The 19,573-nt window shown below is 38.7% G+C and overlaps 1 protein-coding gene across 2 annotated transcripts in view; it reads right to left on the minus strand.

Annotated features, from left to right (window-relative positions):
- Positions 1 to 19,573, minus strand: part of Phf3 (PHD finger protein 3) — a 59,491-nt gene that overhangs the window by 8,366 nt on the left and 31,552 nt on the right. For both annotated transcript variants that reach the window (XM_013019189.1, XM_013019188.1), the window contains 8 exons: positions 17,696 to 17,879; positions 13,991 to 14,138; positions 13,746 to 13,902; positions 10,790 to 10,906; positions 6,921 to 7,052; positions 6,102 to 6,237; positions 1,506 to 1,701; positions 768 to 915 (listed from right to left, as the gene is read on the minus strand). In XM_013019189.1, coding sequence (XP_012874643.1) covers positions 768 to 915; positions 1,506 to 1,701; positions 6,102 to 6,237; positions 6,921 to 7,052; positions 10,790 to 10,906; positions 13,746 to 13,902; positions 13,991 to 14,138; positions 17,696 to 17,879 — 1,218 coding nt within the window. The remainder of the gene's footprint in view (positions 1 to 767; positions 916 to 1,505; positions 1,702 to 6,101; positions 6,238 to 6,920; positions 7,053 to 10,789; positions 10,907 to 13,745; positions 13,903 to 13,990; positions 14,139 to 17,695; positions 17,880 to 19,573) is intronic.

The raw sequence follows: 19,573 nt of genomic DNA on the forward strand, positions 1-19,573 counted from the left end.
CCCGGCCCCGGCCCCGGCCCCGGCCCCGGCCCCGGCCCCAGCATTAACAAAAAAAAAAAAAGGAAATAAAACCAGCAAGGGTAGCACTATAACAATATCATGAGATTCTCAACTACCTATAAAGCTCAAGCTCCATGTAGACATCTTATTTTCAGAAATAGGTAAGAATTACAGTCATAAACCATAAGCAGTGAGAGAATTAGAAGACTAGTCTAACAATGGAAAATATTCACATGGGCTAGCACTGAATGCTGTAAGGATGTCCAGCAATCTTTTTTGACGGGGAGTGGTACTGAGCTCAGGTCTCACTCAGCTTTTCCCTCTGCCACTTGAGTGCTGTCTCAAGTTTCAGCTTTTTGCTAGTTATTAGAGATCAATCTCTTGACTTTGTCTGCCCAGCTGTCTTTGAGCCTGGATCCTAATAACCCAGCCTTCTGAGTAACACAGATTGCAGACATGGGGTTTCAACATCTGGCTCGAGTATGTCTAGCTCTATATTTAAAACCAAGTTCAGATACCCACATAGACACACTCTGATTTTTGTCTCTCTGACACCCTATCTCAAGCTTTCAGATGATAGTTCCCTACAACCCTCAAATACATTTGTGAGTGTCTACTTTCATTGACTGAGCTGCTAAAAGAATGTTATTAGCAAATACTTTATTACTAGCTGTTCACCGTGTGTGTGTGTGTGTGTGTGTGTGTCTACTGCTTTCTGGAACACCTGGGCCAGTCAAAGGTCAAAGGGGCGGGAAAGCCAACAGTACCTCTGTTAGGAATTCAGGGGAACCAGATACCGGGTAAGCTTTGGTAACAAATTTTGCCACCGAAGGCATGTTGATGAAGCCTTTCCAGATGAAGTTCAAGCGAGCCAGGAAGGTAGACTCAACTTCAACAGTTCCAGGCATCTCTGGACTAGAAAATGACATTAAAAAGATATTACCTAAAGGCCCATGACAAGTTGAACTTTATCATCAGTTACTTCTATTTTAAAATGTCAAGGACAGCATACAAGCAAATTTAAAAAAGTTAACTATCCCAAACCTCCTGGAAGGAGTATAACTGTGTTATTTTTGTTGTTTTGCTTTGTCTGTTGATTGTGGAGCTTGAACTCTGGGCCTGGATGCTGTCCCTCAGCTCTTCAGCTCAAGGCGAGCCCTCTACCACTTGAGCCACAGCACCACTTCAGTTTTCTGGTGTTTAATTGGAGATAAAAAGAGTCTCATAGACTTTCCTGGCTGGGCTGGTTTTGAACCTTGATCCTCAGATCTCAGCCTCCTGAGTAGCTAGTATTACAGGCGTGAGCCACAGGTTACTGCCTAACTTAACTGTTTTAAGTCATATCTGTATCTAAGAAAAAAATTAAATATCATAGTCTTATTTTTAATCTCAATTAGAATGTGTGAAGACAGAGTTTCTCAAAATTCCTAAGAAATACATCACTTTTCTGTTTTGGAAGACTCTCAAAATTTAGCAGAAATTTATGATGACTGCAAGTACTGTACCGTGGAGCAGGAGAAAATGTTGCTTTTGGAGAATCTTGTTTCTCCTCTTCAAAGAACTCAGAAGCCAAAATATTTGAAGTTGAAGATAATGCGTCTGCTATACTTTCAGCTTCATTGTCTGAGTGTTTACGAGCAACTCCAATAACAATTTTCACTTTTTTTGGAGAAAGATCATCTACTGGCGGTGCCATTCGACCTAAAGCCAGAAGACACCAACATAAACCATAACTTAATCCCCTTTTACTTTCTAAAGTTGTTGTTGCATTTCTGTGATTCATACTCCACCCTTCCATTCTCATAATGAGTCTTATTACACCTATACTTAAGTGTTCTTCCCACTGCCAATCCTCTCACATGTATAGAGAACTGAACTGATCTGAAATGCAAGGTACAGCACACTGTGCAGAGTTCTATCTGTACTGTATTATTCCTTTAAACATTATATTCATATTACCTCCTAAATGTAACACATGAGTAAAATATATGAATGATTTCATGTAAAACATATGATTTCATGTAAAGTATATCAGCAGTTTCATGATGTAATTCCTCTCTTACTGCTATGAAAATAGCTCACCTGGTAGTATTTAAGAAATGTTCTAAATAAACGCAGGTGAAGATATGGGAGAAAAGGAACCCTATTGCATGGTTGGTTGCAATGTAAACTAGTGCAACCACTCTGGAAGGTGGTTTGGAGGTTCTTCAAAAAACTAAACATAGCTGGGGCACTGGTGGCTCAAAACTGTAATCCTACCTATTCAAGAAGCTGAGATCTAAGGATTGTGGTCCAAAGCCATCCCAGGCAGGAAAACCTGTGAGATTAATATCTCCACATAACCACCCCAAAACCAGGAGAGCTGTGGCTCACAGTGGTAGAGCACTAGCCTTGAACAAATTCAGGCATAGCAACCAGACCCTGAGTTCTAGTCCTGAAACCGATACCCCCCCCCCACACACACACCTGAAAAACAAAACAAAAAAAAACTACATTAAACATAGAACTTCACTCTGAATGCTTGGCCATCTACCCACATCATTAAAAGTCAGGATATAGTGAAGGACACTTGTTCGTTTTCACTGCTGCACTATTCACAATAGCCAAGTTATGGAAACAGCCCAGATATACTACAACAGATTAGTGGGTCATTAAAATGTGGTGTGTGTGTGTGTGTATGTATATATATGTGTGTGTGTGTGTATACACACACACACACATATATATACATACACACACACATACACAATGGAATTTTCTCGTCCACTAGAAAGAATAAGGTTATATCTTCTATAGGGAAATGATTGGACCTAGACTAAATCATGCAAAGAGAGGTAACCCAAACTCAGAAAGACAAACAGCACATGTTTTCTCTCATATGTGGAAGCTAGATCTAAAATTTAAATGCACATAATAACTTACTAGCATTCACACACAGACCAAAAGCAATGTGAAACACAAAGGTGTAACTTCTCTGAAGATTTAAAGGAGTATTTATAAAACTGAATTCTAGAAAATGGAAACATGGGTTGTTATTGATGGCTGTTCATTTTATTTTTGCTTTGGGCTTTTTTTCCTTTTTGTGGGAGGTGGGGAATGAGGGGCCAGAAAGGGAGGGAGGAAGGGTGAACAAAACAACCATATTATTTAGTATACACTACGTAACCTACGCAACTTATTGGCAGGGATGGGACTGGAAAGTGAAGGGGTGACATTGTCCAAAAGAAGAAATGTACTCATTACCCAACTTATGAAACAACCTAACAATACAATTATAATTTAAAATAGAAATATTCTTATGTGCCACTGTTAAATTTATGTGCTTGTCTGTGTATACAAAGTAGAAATAAAGTTTCATAAAAATCATCACTTTCTTTTTTTGTTTTGGTGGGCTCTGGGGCTTGAACTCTGGGCCTGGGCGCTGTCCCTCAGCTCTTCAGCTCAAGGCTAGTGCTCTACCACTTTGAGCTACAGCGCCACTTCTGTTTTCTGGTGGTTAATTGAAGATAAGAATCTCATGACTTTCCTGCCCCGGCTGGCTTTGAACCACAATCCTCAGACCTCAGCCTCCTGAGTAGCTAGGACTATAGGTATAAGCCACCAGTGCATGGCTAATCATCACTTTCAATTATGAAATTTAGTGACATTTTCTATTATGATTTTGTTTTAAAATGCTGTTCACTACTTATTAAACTAATTTCAATGGTAGTACAGAATCATAACTTCAAGACTCAAAATCAATGGCTATAAAATGTAAATCAAAATGTAACCCCTCTGTACAGTATTTTTACAATAAAAATATATACTAAAAATCTAAAAATGTATCTTGTAAACAGACATTCCAAATATCTGTTCAACAACATTGTATACCCTTCTCTTCTTGAATTTAAATTCCAAGATGTTCTTGTACTCTTTGTGGGAACCAGTCTTGAATTTCATATCTTGATTACATAATTCTTCAGCCAGACATCCCAGTGTAGGCTATATCTTCTTGCCATCTACACTTATAAAAACTGTATTTCTATAACTTTAATAATCATTTGTCTGCATTCACCACTAAATTATAGTTTCTCCTACAGTCTGGACAATATCAGACATTTTACCACTATATTCCCTACAACCAGCCAAGTACCTGACAAAAAGAGTTCAATAAATATTTACTGAATAAATAATCAAGGAAAATATAAGAGAAAAGGTCATTTCTGAGTGAAAGTTCAAGACTAACAAATAGAATACAGAAGATCGAAGTCAGAATACTGAGATTATGCTTCAAGATTTACAACAGAGCTGAAGTAATCAAAACACCTTCCTATTGGCAGAATAGAGAAACAGATTAACAAAACAGAGAGTCTAAAAATAGACTCACACAAATAGTCAAGTGATCATAACAACAATACACTAGAACAAATACACCTTTTACAACAAACGGTACAGAAACAACTCAAAATGCACATGGGAAATAGACACAGACTTTCTAACCAATACACAAATTACTAAAATACATACATATAAAACACATAGAAGACAACATAGGAGAGGACCTAGGTGACCCTGCGGATAGCAATGACTTTTTGGGGAAACATCAAGGGCAAGGCTCTAGAAAGAAGTGATGAGCTGGTTATTCTGATTTAACCCACAGACTAGGAGAAAATATTTGCTGAATATCTATCTAATAAAGAACTTGTATTACATATATAGTAACTCTTATCTAATTTACTGAACTCTAAGAACTTGTGTAACTCTTAAAGAACTCTTAAAACTGAACAGTTAAAAAGGAAGAAGTGTGAAGCTGGGCCCCAGCTACTCAAGAGGCTGACATCTGGGGCTAGGAAGGCGACTCTGTGGTAGAGTGTTTGCCTCGCATGCATGAGGCCCTGGGTTCGATTTCTCAGCACCACAGAAGCAGAAAAAGCTGGAGGTGGCGCTGTGGCTCAAGTGGTAGAGCACTAGCCTTGAGCTGAAGAGCAAAGGGACAGCACCTAGGCCCAAAGTTCAGGCCCCACAACAGACAGACAGACAGACAGACAGACCCCACAACAGACAGACAGACAGACAGACAGACACAGACACAGACACACAGCTGACATCCAAAGGATCATGCTTTGAACTTAAGCCTGGACAGAAAAGTGAGGAAAACTCCACCAAAATTACCAGCAAGAAGCTAGGCTATGGTACATACACCACTAGCCAAACAAACAAGCCAAGCAAGTACAAGGCCCTGAGTTCAAGTCACAATACTGGCTTCAGTTTCACGATTTCTTACAAAATTAAATATATCTCATACAATTCAGTAGTTGTAAACCTCAGTATTTTTTTTTTCTTTTCCGGTCATGGGGCTTGAACAAAAGAAGTTCAGGGACAGCAACCAGGCCAGTTATTCACAAAATAACCAACCAAACAACAACAACAAAAAACCCCATAAGGAACCTTAAACTTGTGTTACTTATTAGTAAAAGAAACCAGTCAGAAAGTGCTACATTTACATATAATGAAAAAGGCAAAATCTTGGAGGCAGTAAAGGCCAGAGACTGCTAGGATCTGATGAGAGTGGTAGACAGAGGGATGAGTGGGCGAGCAGAGGATTTTTAGAGCAGTTAATATATGCTCTGTGGGACAGTATTAATGATAGACATATCATTTTATATTTTCTAAAACCCAGTTTATATGACATCAAAAGAGAATCTTAAAGTAAACCATGTACTTTGGATGAGTGAGATGTGTCAATGTATTCTAATTAACTGTAGCAACTATACCACTCTGGTGAAGGATACTGAAAAGGAAAGAGACAATGAATATCTACATAGAAAGTACACAGGAAATTTCCTTTGTACCTTTCCCTTAGTTCTGATTTGAACATAACTCTAAAAATAAAATCTTAAAAAGTAATTTCAGATTCATTTTGTTATGAACTATAATACAACCAACTGTAGAGAATATGACAAAAAATATAATAGTCAAAACTATTATACTTCAACCCCGAAAAAAAAGTCATACAGAAATCTGCTTTGGCTCAAAGAAATTTGTATACCACATCACCAAAACTGAGAAAACAGTATAGAAGCATTCCCTTTTAACAATGAATAGGAAGCAAAATTTCCAACCTATGCAAATTTTGCAGTTAAGGTCAAAAAGATGTTGTCTGTGTTGACTAGTAGTATCTTTAGACATGGAGTCAGTCTCTTCCTTCTGTTTCTCAGATCCTTCTGGTTTCTCCAATGACTTACTACCTGAGGGTTCCTAATATAAAAAAGTAAAAATTAGGTTTAGGTTTAGATGGTAAGCTCTTTGGGCTAATCAAGACAGTTATACACTAACACATTTTAAAAGTGTAACATAGTTCTTATTTTTTAAAAAAAGCGATTCCTTCTTAAAATTTCCTCTTCAAAGATTTCAAAAATTTTAAATTATTTTTTTTGATATTTGAAAATAAGAAAGGTACAACTAGCTCTCAAATTATTCTCCTAAATGCAACTACAGATTTCTATGCCTACATTATAACAAGTTTAACAGATGCCTATAATGCAGATAATTCACATAATCTCTAAAGAGAAAGAATAAGTCTCAAAAAAATAAAAGTCATTGAGACAATAAAGTAGGTTGTATAAGAATATTTATTTTTTTACTTTAAGAGCATTAGATTACTCTTTTCTGAATCCTCATGTTTTCAGTTGTAAAAATATGATATTATCAGGATGGGAAGGTGGCTCAGTGGTAGAGCACTTGCCTTGCATGCCTGAGGCCCTGGGTTCGATTCCTCAGCACCACATAAGCAAAAAGAAAAAAGCTGTAAGTGGCGCTGTGGCTCAGGTGGTAGAGCACTAGCCTTGAGCTGAAGAGCTGAGGGACAGCGCCCAGGCCCAGAGGTCAGGCCCACATCCGGACCCCCCCCCCCAAAAAAAAGGTATTATCTATTGCCTCACCTGAATCTCCATGGCTGCTTCTTGTTCTTTCACCGGAGCGTCACTCTCAATCTCTATCTCACCCTTATGAGTGATCTTTGTGATTGGCCGTCTTTCCACTTCTCTCTGTTCTTTCTCAATCATCTCTATGGTCTAACAGGAAATGGTTACAAGGAAACTAACTTCAAAAATGTATTTCCAAATAAAAAATTCATTTTTGTGTGCTTGTGCTGGTACTGGGGCTTGAACTCAAGAGTTTCACACTCTTGTTTGGCTTTCACTCAAGACTGGTGTTCTTACCCCTGGAGCTACAGCACCACTTCTGGCTTTTTGCTGTTTAATTGGACATTAAGCATCTCAGAAAGTTTTCTATTGCCAAGGCTGGCTTTGAACCACGATCCTCAGATCTCAGCCTCCTGAGTAGCTACCAATGCTCAGCTCTAAATATTAACTTTAAATAATGAGAGCTTACTAAAAAATAAGCAAATCATCATACATGATATGGTCTGTTGTGGGGCATTATCCCTGAGCATTTTTGCTCAGTGTTACTGTTCTACCACTTTGAACCACAGGTCCACTTCTAGGTTTCTGGTGATTAACTGGAGATAAAAGTCTCACAGATCTTTCTGCCCAAGCTGGTTTTGAAATCTGATCTTCAAATCTCAGCCTCTAGCAAAGCTAGGATTATAGGCATGAGCACCCAGCTCATAAATGATTTTTAATCTTTAGGTAGTATCTCATACCAAAAATGTAACAGAGAATAATGAGCTATATTGTATATATCATTTTTCTCTGTAATAATGAGAATCTAACTGCTGAAATGCACCAATTAAGATTCCATATCTCACTTGTGAGAAGTTCACATGTAATTTTAATAGGAGGCAACTGTAGTACAATACAATTTGCAAAGTACTGAAGTTGATGTGTACAATTTAATGGAAGGCAACTGATATTTACATGTGAAATCAGTTTGCAAATACTGTTTAGCAACTGCCACAGAGAACTTTAATTCTTTTTTTTTTGAGAACTTTAATTCTTAAATTATCTTGGTGTTAAGATTCCTAATTCGATACCCCATAGGAACAATTAATTCAAAGATCAAAACGAATTCAACAATCCCCTATTAGTTGTCTCTTGACTGAGCATTTTCAGTAACACTCACAATTCACAGTTGAACAAGCTCAGCAATGAAATGTATAATTTAGCCAGTAGAGAAAGAAGTAAAAAGCAGCGGGGAGAACAACAGAGTAAGGAAGGTAAAGGTAGGTCTGCTCATTTATCTCATTTTTGGTAACTGTAAATCATTCTTAAAAAAAAAAAAGAAAAGAAAAGAAAAAGAGGGGAGGGAAAGTGAGAGGATAGGTTCAAAGAGAGGGAGGTGGTGAAAGTGGAAGGGGAAAGGGAAGTAGAAGTGGAAGGGGAAGAAATCTAGCTAGACTCCAGTGGCTCACAGCTGTAATCCTAGCTACTCAGGAGGCTGAAATTGGAGGATCAGGATTCAAAGCTAGCATGGGCAGGAAAGACTATGAAACTCTTTATCTCCAATAAATTATCCAAAAAGTTGGAATTAGAGCTGTGGCTCAAGTGGGAGAATGCTAGCTTTGAACAAAAGAAGCTCAGGGACAGTGCCCAGAGCTGGCGTTCAAGCCCCAGGAACAGCAAAAAACAAAAACAAAAAAAAAGGAAATAACAGTCTGATCTCCAGAGAAAATGACAACTATGGCCAGTTTCAAAGTATAAAAGAATCATGTACATGTTTGGAACATGGAGGAAAATAACATGTTAAGATTATCTTCAAAATAAAAGAGAAATCAAACAAAGTAAAAGTGAAAAAAATGAATAAATACAACACAGACTATCTTGACCTACATAAATACAAGATCTGGCAAGATCTATACAGAGACTTAGTGCCTAAAATGCAAGTATTATGAACAAGGAGTAAGATAAAAGATTCATTTTTAAAAGAAGGATGGTGCATTTACTACACAATGCTCCAGTTGAATGTGAGACAACACACACAATAGATAGTATTAATGTGAATATACACATGCACACATGACAATGAAGGTCAGAAGGTCAGCTTTTAACAAACGAGTTACTTGGGATAAACCTTATTATTATTTTTTGGTTGGTCGTGGGTCTTGAACTCTGAGCTTAGGCGCTGTCCCTGCGCCCTTCGGCTCAAGGTAAGTGCTCTACCACTTGAGCCACAGCACCACTTCCGGTTTCCTGGTGGTTTATTGGAGATAAGAGTGGCACAGACTTTTCTGCCGGGGCTGGCTTTGAACCGAAATCCTCAAATCTCAGCCTCCTGAGTAGCTGGGATTACAGGCGTGAGCCACCGGCGCCCAGCTAAACCTTAATTTTTAAAGCCTTTTCTATTTGAAACTTTAAGTCAGGGATTATAAAATCATACAAAATTTTTTTTTTGGGTCCGGTCGTGGGGCCTGAACTCTGGGCCTGGGCACTGTCCCTCAGTTCTTCAGCTCAAGCCTAGTGCTCTACCACTTGAGCCAGAGCGCCACTTCTGGCTTTTTTCTTTTGCTTATGTGGTGCTGAGGAATAGAACCCAGGGCCTCATGCATGCAAGGCAAGTGCTCTACCACTGAGCCACCTTCCTAGCCCCATACAATTTTTTTTTTAATTTGGACCATTCATCTGGCCCTACAAATTGCCAATACTGACAGTAGTGTGGCTCAATTGATAAAGTGCAAGGATATGAGTATACGCCCTCGTACTAGCACAAGAAAATAAGTTAATGTTTATAATTCTCTCGGACAATGTTTATAAAAAGTATATATGTAATTAGGATTTAGTCTTTCTAACTTTTTTTTTTTTTTTTGTCAGTCATGGAGCTTGAACTCTGGGCCTGGGAGCGGTCCCTGAGCACTTCAGATCAAGGCAAGCACTCTACTGCTGGAGCCACAGCGCCACTTCTGGTTTCCTGGTGGTTTATTGGAGACAAGAGTGGCACAGATTTTCCTGCCGGGGCTGGCGTTGAACCGCGATCCTCAGATCTCAGCCTCCTGAGTAGCTAGGATGACAGGCATGGGCCATCAGTGCCTGGCTTCTCCCTAATTTTTTATAGGGCCATTGTCAAACCACAATCCTTTCCATCAAAGCCTGCCAAGTAGAACTTGGATTACAGGCATAAGCCACTGCACCTGTATAAAACAGTATTATTTAAAAAACAGAAGGGCTGGGAAGGTGGCTCAGTGGTAGAGTGCTTGCCTCGCATGCATGAGGCCCTGGGTTCGATTTTTCAGCACCACATAAGCAGAAAAAGCCAGAAGTGGCACTGTGGCTCAAGTGGTAGAGCGCTCGCCTTGAGCTGAAGAGCTGAGGGACAGCGCCCAGGCCCAGAGTTCAGGCCCAATAACCGACAAAAAACAAACAAACAAAGCTGAAGTAGGAGTGTCACATCAGTCCAGTCCAGTCAAGGTTGGTCAACAAAACAGAGGAAGAGGATGGGAAGGAAAAAGGGGAAGGGAAGAAAAAGAAGAGGGATGGAATTAATCAGAAGAACAGAAGAGTCTATTTTATTGTGCATTCTGTATTTGTTTTTTGTCAATCATGGGGCATGAACTCAGGACCTGGGCGCTGTCCCGGAGCTTTTTTGCTCAAGGTTAGCACTCTACTGTTGAGCAACAGTGGCATTGACAGTTTTCCAGTGGTTTTTAACTGAAGATAAGAATTTCACAGACTTTCCTGCGTGGGCTGGCTTTGAATCTTGATCCTCAGAACTCAGCTCCCGAGTAATTAGGATTATAGGTGTGAACTACAAGTGCCTGGCATACACTCTGTATCGATTTTTCTCCTACATGATTTTTCTTGTATGACTAAAAAATATAAGTTTTGGTAGTGAAATACCCATTCATACATATTCTTACATGTCTGTTTTCTCTTCTTCTCCAAGCAGCTAACTCTTTAGAGGCAAGTTCTTCTGGACTCATTCGAATAAGATGATCAGGAGTTACTTCTCCTTTCAGTACTTTTTTAAATAGTATCTAAAAAGATTTTAAAACAAGAAAGAGACAAGTACTTTAAAAAAGGTGGGGAGAGGGAACTGCTGAATACACTACTATTAAATAGCAACTTTGTTTCCTAAGGCCACAAAATATACATTTTACACAAAAATCAACACAATGGAGCAAAATTCTGAAGTTGAAGTAAGATTACACAGGGACTTATTCTGTCTGGGAACACATACAATGAAACCATTATACACCAATCCAAAATTGCATATATTCTGTCATAATAACCAATACATTATAGGAATGTGCTATAGAAAAGATCTGTATGGGGGGGGGGGGGTGGCTGGGAAGATGGCTCAGTGGTAGAGCGCGTGCCTTGCATGCCTGAGGCCCTGGGTTCGATTCCTTGGTATATGGGGAGGGAAGGATCCTTAAAGGGGTACTCTGTAGATACTTAGCAACTTATCTTATGGGATATTTTTTTGAAGTATACTGATAGCTACACAAGAAAAATTGACATTGCATAGTATGCCTTTATGGGTCAGATACTTGTTGGAGCTTTTCTGTAGTGATTAAGATTTATTTCCTTTAGATTGCTTTTTTTCTTGAAATTGATTCTTTGAGTCCCATTCAAGCTTCTTAGTATTGAAACATGTAAAATCTGAAAATACATTATGTTAGATACAGATCTTTTCTTTCTTTTTTTTTTTTTTTTTGGGGGGGGAGGTCCAGTCATGGGGCCTGAACTCTGAACTCTGGGCCTGGGCGCTGTTCCTCAGCTCTTCAGCTCAAGGCTAGCGCTCTACCACTTGAGCCACAGCACCACTTCAGGCTTTTTTCTGTTTGCTTATGTGGTGCTGAGGAATAGAACCCAGGGCCTCAGGCATGCAAGGCAAGTGCTCTACCACTGAGCCACCTTCCCAGCCCCGAGTAATTGCTCTTATACCAATTTACATCACTTATGTGAAAACTGAAAGTTTTATGTGAAAACTTTTCTCTCCAAGAGGGTTGAAATTAATTATACTGTTACTTAGAGTCATCTGTACAAAAAACATCCTGCTGAACTCAAAGGTAAATACAAAAGTGATCAATCATTTTTGGAACCTTTTAAATTCACTGACCTCATTTTTTTTTTTGTAGGTTGTGGGGCTTGAACTCTGGGCCTGAGCGCTGTCCCTCAGAATTTCAGCTCAAGGTGAGCGCTCCACCACTTCCGGTTTTCTGATGGTTTATTTGAGCTAAGAGTTTAATGGACTTTCCTGCCTGGGCTGGCTTTGAACTTTGATCCTCAGATCTCAGCCTCCTGAGTAGCTAGGATTACAGGTGTGAGCCACCAGTGCCCGGCATACTGACCTCATTTTTTTATTTGTTTAACTCATCAAAGGTCTCCTTCAACATACTCACAAGTACATACACACATCTGGCTTTTAGATTTCATCCAAATTACATACAACAAATCCTAAAATGAGGAACTAAACTAATATGTACTCCACTGTTAAAAGATACTTAGAGCTAAAATGATACTTAATAAAATGTGTCGCACATTTTCATAACCTGAGACTGAATCTCTGTGGACAAGGCTGTGAACCCCGGGCTTATCTAAGCAATCCTCTTGCCTCAGGGTCCCAAGCAGGTGGGATTTCAGGCATGTACTACGATGCCCGGCTTCCAGGTCTTTTGGGGTCAGTTGTGAGGCTTGACTTCAGGGTCTCCATGTAGTCCCTGAACTTGCTTCTTTGTTCAAGGATGGCACTCTACCACTTGGGCCACAGCTCCACTTCTGGCTTTTTGGTAGTTAATTGGAAATAAGAGTCTCATAGGCTTTCTTGCCCACGCTGACTTCAAATTTCAATCTTCAGATCTTAGCCTCCATGGTAGTTAGGACTGTAAGCATAAGCCTCACTCAGGTTTTGAAGCCAACATGGGCAGGAAAAGTCCATGAGACTCTTATCTTCAATTACTTACCCAAAACCTACAAGTATAGCAATGGCCCAAGTGGTTGAACAAATAATTTCAGGGACAGCAGCAAGGTCCTGAGTTAAAGCCTTTTTTTTTTTTTTTTTGCCAGTCGTGGGGCCTGAACCTCTGGGCCTGGGTACTGTCCCTTCAGCTCAAGGCTATCAATTCTACCACGTGAGCCACAGTACCACTTCCAGCTTTTTCTGCTTATGTGGTGCTGAGGAATCGAACCTAGGGCCTCATGCATGCAAGGCAAGCACTCTACCACTGAGCCACCTTCCCAGCCCTCAAGCCTTATAAATGTAAACTGTGAAACTCTATTGTTTGATTTTAAATCAAAATACACCTGCTAAAGACATGAAGCTGTTCAGCAAACTTACAGAACACTATTTATGGAATTCATAAATCAAGATGTTATTAAAATGTTATTAAAAATTACATATTCCGAAGCCAGGCACTGGTGGCTCACACCTGTAACCATAGCTACTCAGGAGGCTGAGGTCTGAGGATCACGACTCGAAGCCAGCCCAGGCAGAATAGTTAGTGAGACTCTTCTCTCCAATAAATAGCTCAGAAAAAGCTGGAAGTGGCACTATGGTTCAAGTGATACAGCACAAGTCTTGAGCACAAAGAAGGTGATTCAGGGACCGCACCTAGGACCTGAGTTCAAGTCCTAGAACCAGCAAAAAAAAAAAAAAAAAAATTCTGGGCAAGGGAAGGAGTTCACAGGTAGAACACATGTTTTGAACAGCCTAAGGTCTTGGGACATGGAGAGTTGTATATTCTAAGTGATTCTATAATCACAATCTAAATTACTAAATTGGAGATCTTTTGTATTACAATCTTAAGATTTCTATGTATTCAGGAAAGTTGGAAGCATGAAAATGCATAGAAACAAACAAAATATACTTACATTGTTTTTAGGATCTTTCAGATTGAACATCAAACTTCTATATTTATTTTTATATTTAGCATCTGTGTCCCGAAAAAAAGAGAAAAGCTCTTTTTCAATTTTTGTAGCAACTTTCGTTGCCTTTTCCTCAGGTACCTTCAAATTTGAATCTGTAAGCCTTAAAGTAAAAACAATTTAATTATTTTTCATAAACTGAAGAACATACTCAGTCTTCAGTAATAATACGTTCACTCTTGGTTTTTCACCTTTTCATAAGAATGTCTTTGAGAGAATGTCTCACGCTTTGTCTGATTTGATCTGCAGATGGCTTGGAGACGGAAGCAGTAGGAGGGTGCACACTAGAGACGCCCTTTTCAACTTTCTTCTTCTTTATCTCTTGCTTCTCCTGAGTGCCTAATTTAAGCAGGTATGAAAACGCATTAATTTTTTTAAAGATATTTTTCCTTATAATGAATTATGTAAGTTTATAACCAAAATTGACTATTAAAAGCCACTACTTAGAAATATGGTCAGAAGCCACATTACATATTAAAATACTCTTGTCATTAAAGTTGTAATTAAAACTGATAGTATTTAAAAATAAGTCCACAAGTAAAAAGAAACATACATACATACATCAATGAAAGAAGCATTACATATCTCAATGAAGAAATGGAAGATGAAATTAATACCCTGAGAAATGACATTAATAAAGAGGTAGGAGACATGAAAGGCTCTATTTCCCCATTGCAAAGCAGTTAAAAGCATCAGCAATAGAACAAGTGAGGTAGAAAACAGGGTATCAGGAGTTGAGGATAAAGCAGAGGAATTAGAACAAAAATTCAAGGGCATGGAAAAAACAGAACATTAGCAAAGGGATATTCAAGAGTGGCCAGATTCCGCCAAAAGATCAAATTTACACATAATCGGGAGCGATGAGGGAGAAGAATTCAAAACCAAAGGCACTGAAACCCTATTTAACAAAATAGCAACAGAAAACTGCATCTCAAGAGAGAATCTCACCCACCTGACAGGCCTACAGAACTCTTAGCAGACTGAATCCAAAAAGAAACATAAATTATAGTGAAAACCTGGGACACGTAATTATTTTTAAATGAAGCAAAATAAAAGAGGGAACTATATTACAATGGAAAGAAGATTAGAGTTGCTGCAGATCTCTCAACACAAATCCTCAATGCAAGGGGAGCCTGGAGTGGATAATTCACGCTCTGAACAACTGACAAAACAAAGTGGTGTACCCAGCAAAGCTAATATTTGTACTGATGGCAATACAAAAACCTTACATGACCAACAAAAACTAAAGGAATTCACTAACACTAAACCAGTACTACAAAGGAGACTAAAGGGAAGCATTCACTCAGAAGAAAACAAAGGCAAGGAAACACAGCACTGAACAAAAATCAGTAGACTACTAAACTCAAGAGAGGAAAGACGCACATACCGGAAAACAACAAAATGGCAGAAAACCTGACGTATTTCTCCATCATAAAGTTAAACATCAATGGCCTCAACTTCCCAACAAAAAGACAGAGCAACAGATTGGATCAAAATGTAAAATCCAACCAATTGTTGTCTCAAAACACAAGGAGCTCAAGAAATCAACCTAAAGCTGATAAAATAATCACTAAGTGGGCAAAGGAGGGACTTCTCATAAGAAAGGGTAAGAATAGCAAAGAAGCACATGGGGTTATGCTCATCATTCCTGGCCATAAGGGACATGCAAATCAACTCTGAGATTCCATTTCACCCCGTTAGACCGGCCAACACCATGAATTCCAACAAATATTGGCAGAGATGTGCACTGTTGGTGGGAAAGTAAACTAGTAGTATAATGACTCTATCAACAGTCTGGAAATTCATCAAAAAAGCTAACCACAGATCTTCATTACGACCCAGCAAAACAGAACTCTTGCATATTTATCCAGAATATCACGAGCCAAGATACCAATTGACTATTAAAAGCCACTACTTAGAAATATGGTCAGAAGCCACATTACATATTAAAATACTCTTGTCATTAAAGTTGTATTAAAACTGATAGTATTTAAAAATAAGTCCACAAGTAAAAAGAAACATTACATACATCAATGAAAGAAACATTACATCCATGTTCATTGCTGCCTTATCTACAATAGCCAAGTTGTGGAAACAGTCCAGATGCCCTTCAGATTCAAAAATGTGGTTCCAATACATAATTGAATTTTACACAGCCATTATAAAGAATGTTCTATCATTTGCAGGGAAATGGATGGCCCTAGAACAAATCATGTTAAGTGAGGCAAGCAAAGCTCAGAGAGACATGTCTTCTCTCATATGTGGAAGCCAGATCAAAAATACACTGAGACATGATAAATTATATAGGACTCTAGGCATCCACACACAGTGAGATCACAGGAAGACACTCTTAGGAGAGGAACAGAAAGGGACAATTCCTATGTGCATCTGATCAGAGAAAATAATAGTATCAAAATGAACTCCAGGAACTGGAAATGAGACGATTTTTCTTTGTTGTTTTCATTTTCTTTTGGCAATTTTTGATCGTTTGTATGTCTTTGGGAGGGTAAGAGAAGGCACTGAAATGGAGGGACAAAAGGAAAACAAATCCAACAGTGGTATTCAGTTGACATTATGTTAAAAATGAACTATACAACTATTTGATGGGGATGGGAAGGAAAAACTGGGAAAGTAATCAATTTGGGATTAGATAGCACAATACTAGCACCTAGACCTTGCATACTTCTTTATTCACCCAAGTGGCTCACAACAATAATCCTAGCTACTCAAGCTGAGAGTTAAGTTGGGATTTGAAGCACGTGTAGGTAGACAACGGCAGAGATAAATTCTAGAGACTTGATTAACTAGCAGCAAGACATTCTTATCTCCAATTAACTGCAAAGGTGTGGTTCAAGTGGTTGAGCCTTGGGTGGAAGATAATACTTTCTAGTCACTCCACACTGAATTTCTTACTTCTCAGACGCCAAGTCTGATGCTAACTGGAAGCCTTCATTGGTGGTGCCCTTCACCCAGTCCCTTTCTCAGAAAAATGCATTCCTTCAAATCGCACACTCGATCCTTTTTATCTGAAACATCAGCTCTCAGACACTTTCCTTACCATTTTCCATGATGACACTTCTTCCTCACAGGCACTAAAGTAGCATAACATTTTCTCTCTGTGTGTTTTTCAGTGAGCTAGGGTCATGCATAGAGAGAGCACCTCAAGCAACATCACTGGGTGGAGTACCTTCCCTCCCACTGACAATTTTAACAGGTGTAATTTTCAAGTATGAAAAAGTCCTTTTTTAGTGGAACTTTTAAAATTTTAGTATTTTTAGTGGAATTTTTTAAACTTACAAATGTATATATCCTAAAGTCGCCATGCTTTACCTTAACCAGAGGAAACATGGAATGTATGATTATGTATATATTCATATTATTTTTAATGTATGTAATATTTGTATCTATCTACATCTGAGGCTGTCAACATGCTGTCTGCCTAGCCTTCTCCCACTAGTGTATAGCTGTCACAAAGGAAGGGCCTCCGTTCACTAGTGCCTTCTAGAATTTGGAGAAATATTTTTTTCTTTTCCGGTCATGGGGCTTGAACTCTGGACCTGGGTGCAATCCCTCAGCTCTTCAGCTCAAGACAAGTGCTCTATTATTTAAGCCACAGCACCACTTCTGGTTTTCTAGTGGTTATTTGGAGATAAAGAGTCTCACAGACTTTTCTGCCTGGGCTGGCTTTGAACTGTGATCCTCAGATCTCAGCTTGAGTAGCTAGGATTACAGGTGTGAAACACCGGCGCCCGGCTGGAGCAATAAATTTTTACAAGTAAAAACCTTTTCTTTTTTTTTACTCCCATGAAAAAAATTAAAATCTCTATAAATATATTAGTTGCATAGGAAATAACAGAAATATATTAGTACACAATAATTTCTGTATTTCTCACTACCTGGTTTTGAAGGTTTTTCTCCAGTACAAAAAACAGTTGTTGACTCCTTTGGTATTTTTTCATTCTTGTCTTCTGAAGATCTCCGAAGTAAAACTGGTTGTCCCATCTTTCGAAGAGGAGCTAGTTGCCATTTTTTAATTTCATTGTCTCTACAGTCTGATGAGTTTTTGCCTTCACTAGACTCCTAAAAAATGTAATACTTATTTTATTAAATTGGAAGCTACTATATAAGCAAACCTCAACAATTATGAAGAGGAGAAAAATTAAATGCAATTATTATTACAACCTATTTAGAAATCAAATTTGTTTTTCAGCCTTTAAAACATTTATATATGACTGATCATGGTTTGAGGCTAGTCCAATAAACAAGAACTGACCCCAACAAACAAGCCAGGTATGCTGGTACATAACAGTAAAATCCTACCAACTCAGAAGGCAGTGGCAGGAGATTGGCACTGGCAAAGGTGCAAAATAAAAGAGAAAAGATCTAGGGGCATGCCTCAAATGGTAGAGAGCTCATATAGCAGTTATGAGGCCCTGAGTTCAAACTCCAGCACACCTAACTTTTTTTTTATTACCAGTCCTAGGGCCTGGGCACAGCCTGAGTCTCTTTGTGCTCAATACTAGTGCTCTACCAATTGAGCCACAGTGCCACTTCAAGCTTTTTCTGAGTATTTATTGGAGACTTATTGGACATAAGAACACTATTTATTGGATATAAGGGTCTCATGGATTTTTCTACCCAAGCTGGCTTTGAACAGTGAGCCTCAGATCTCAGCCTCCTGAGTAGCTAGGATGACAGACCACGAGTGCCCGGCTTATACTTAACTATTTTTTAAAGATTTACAAAATTATGTCCATTACTAAAGATATTCTCTTTCATCCAAAACCCATTGTCTACTTTGTCCAGAGCATACAGTAGCCTATAAAGACTGAAGGAGGGGAACAGAGCATCTGGGTGTCAGCGGCTCGTGCCTGTCATCCTATCTACTCAGAAGGCTGAGATCTGAGGATTTTGGTTCAAAGCCAGACTGGGCAGGAAAGTACAAGAGACTCTTATCTCCAATTAAACACCAAAAAACTATTGTGGCGCAAAGAGGTGGAGCACTAGCTCTGAGAAGAGCTCAGGGACAGTGCCCAGGCCCACAGTTCAAACCCCAAGACTGACAAAAACAAACAAAAAAACATAAAGATCATCTCATTGGTAACAGTAGAAAGAAAATTAGAATAAGGAAATAAAAGTTCTCAGTTGGCCGCAGATATAGAAAAAGAAGGAATTATGGAGAAATGAGCATCTGTGTTTTTCACTGTATTTCTAAAGCAAATCATCTACAAAATTTGTCTAATGGCAATCTTAATTCCCAAAGGCAGGATAAACCATCAGTGCACTTTCTACCCTGGTTCTAATTGTAACACACAAAGAATTACCGGCTAAGCTGGAATTCTGAGGTCCTTAACAGAAATCAATCACATTATAGTAATGTGATTTTAAAATAAACGTATAAAAATACAAGTCTTAGGATAAAGTGTATTCACATATGAATGATTTTCTCTTCAACAGGTATTAGTATCTAGCTTTTCATGTTGTACCTCTCAAACTAAAGTTCCTTGAGAAGATAGCCAAATACTAATGCTCACAACACAAAATAAACTCAATAAAGCACTCAACACCTAGGGATATGAATTGACATTTGACAAAGTAAAATGGACTCCATTTAACTTCACAATAACTTGACAAACTGTAAATTTAGATTCAGCACACACAGCTACCTGAAATAACAGAGTTTGTCTATCATGGGGGAGACTACAGATAGCATGAACAAGCTGCTTAATATGAGTTATATATCATGCTATAGAAAAATTATTTTTAACAGAAAG

Source organism: Dipodomys ordii, unplaced genomic scaffold (assembly GCF_000151885.1).
Source record: "Dipodomys ordii isolate 6190 unplaced genomic scaffold, Dord_2.0 Scaffold44, whole genome shotgun sequence".
NCBI classification, from domain to species: Eukaryota; Metazoa; Chordata; class Mammalia; order Rodentia; family Heteromyidae; genus Dipodomys; species Dipodomys ordii.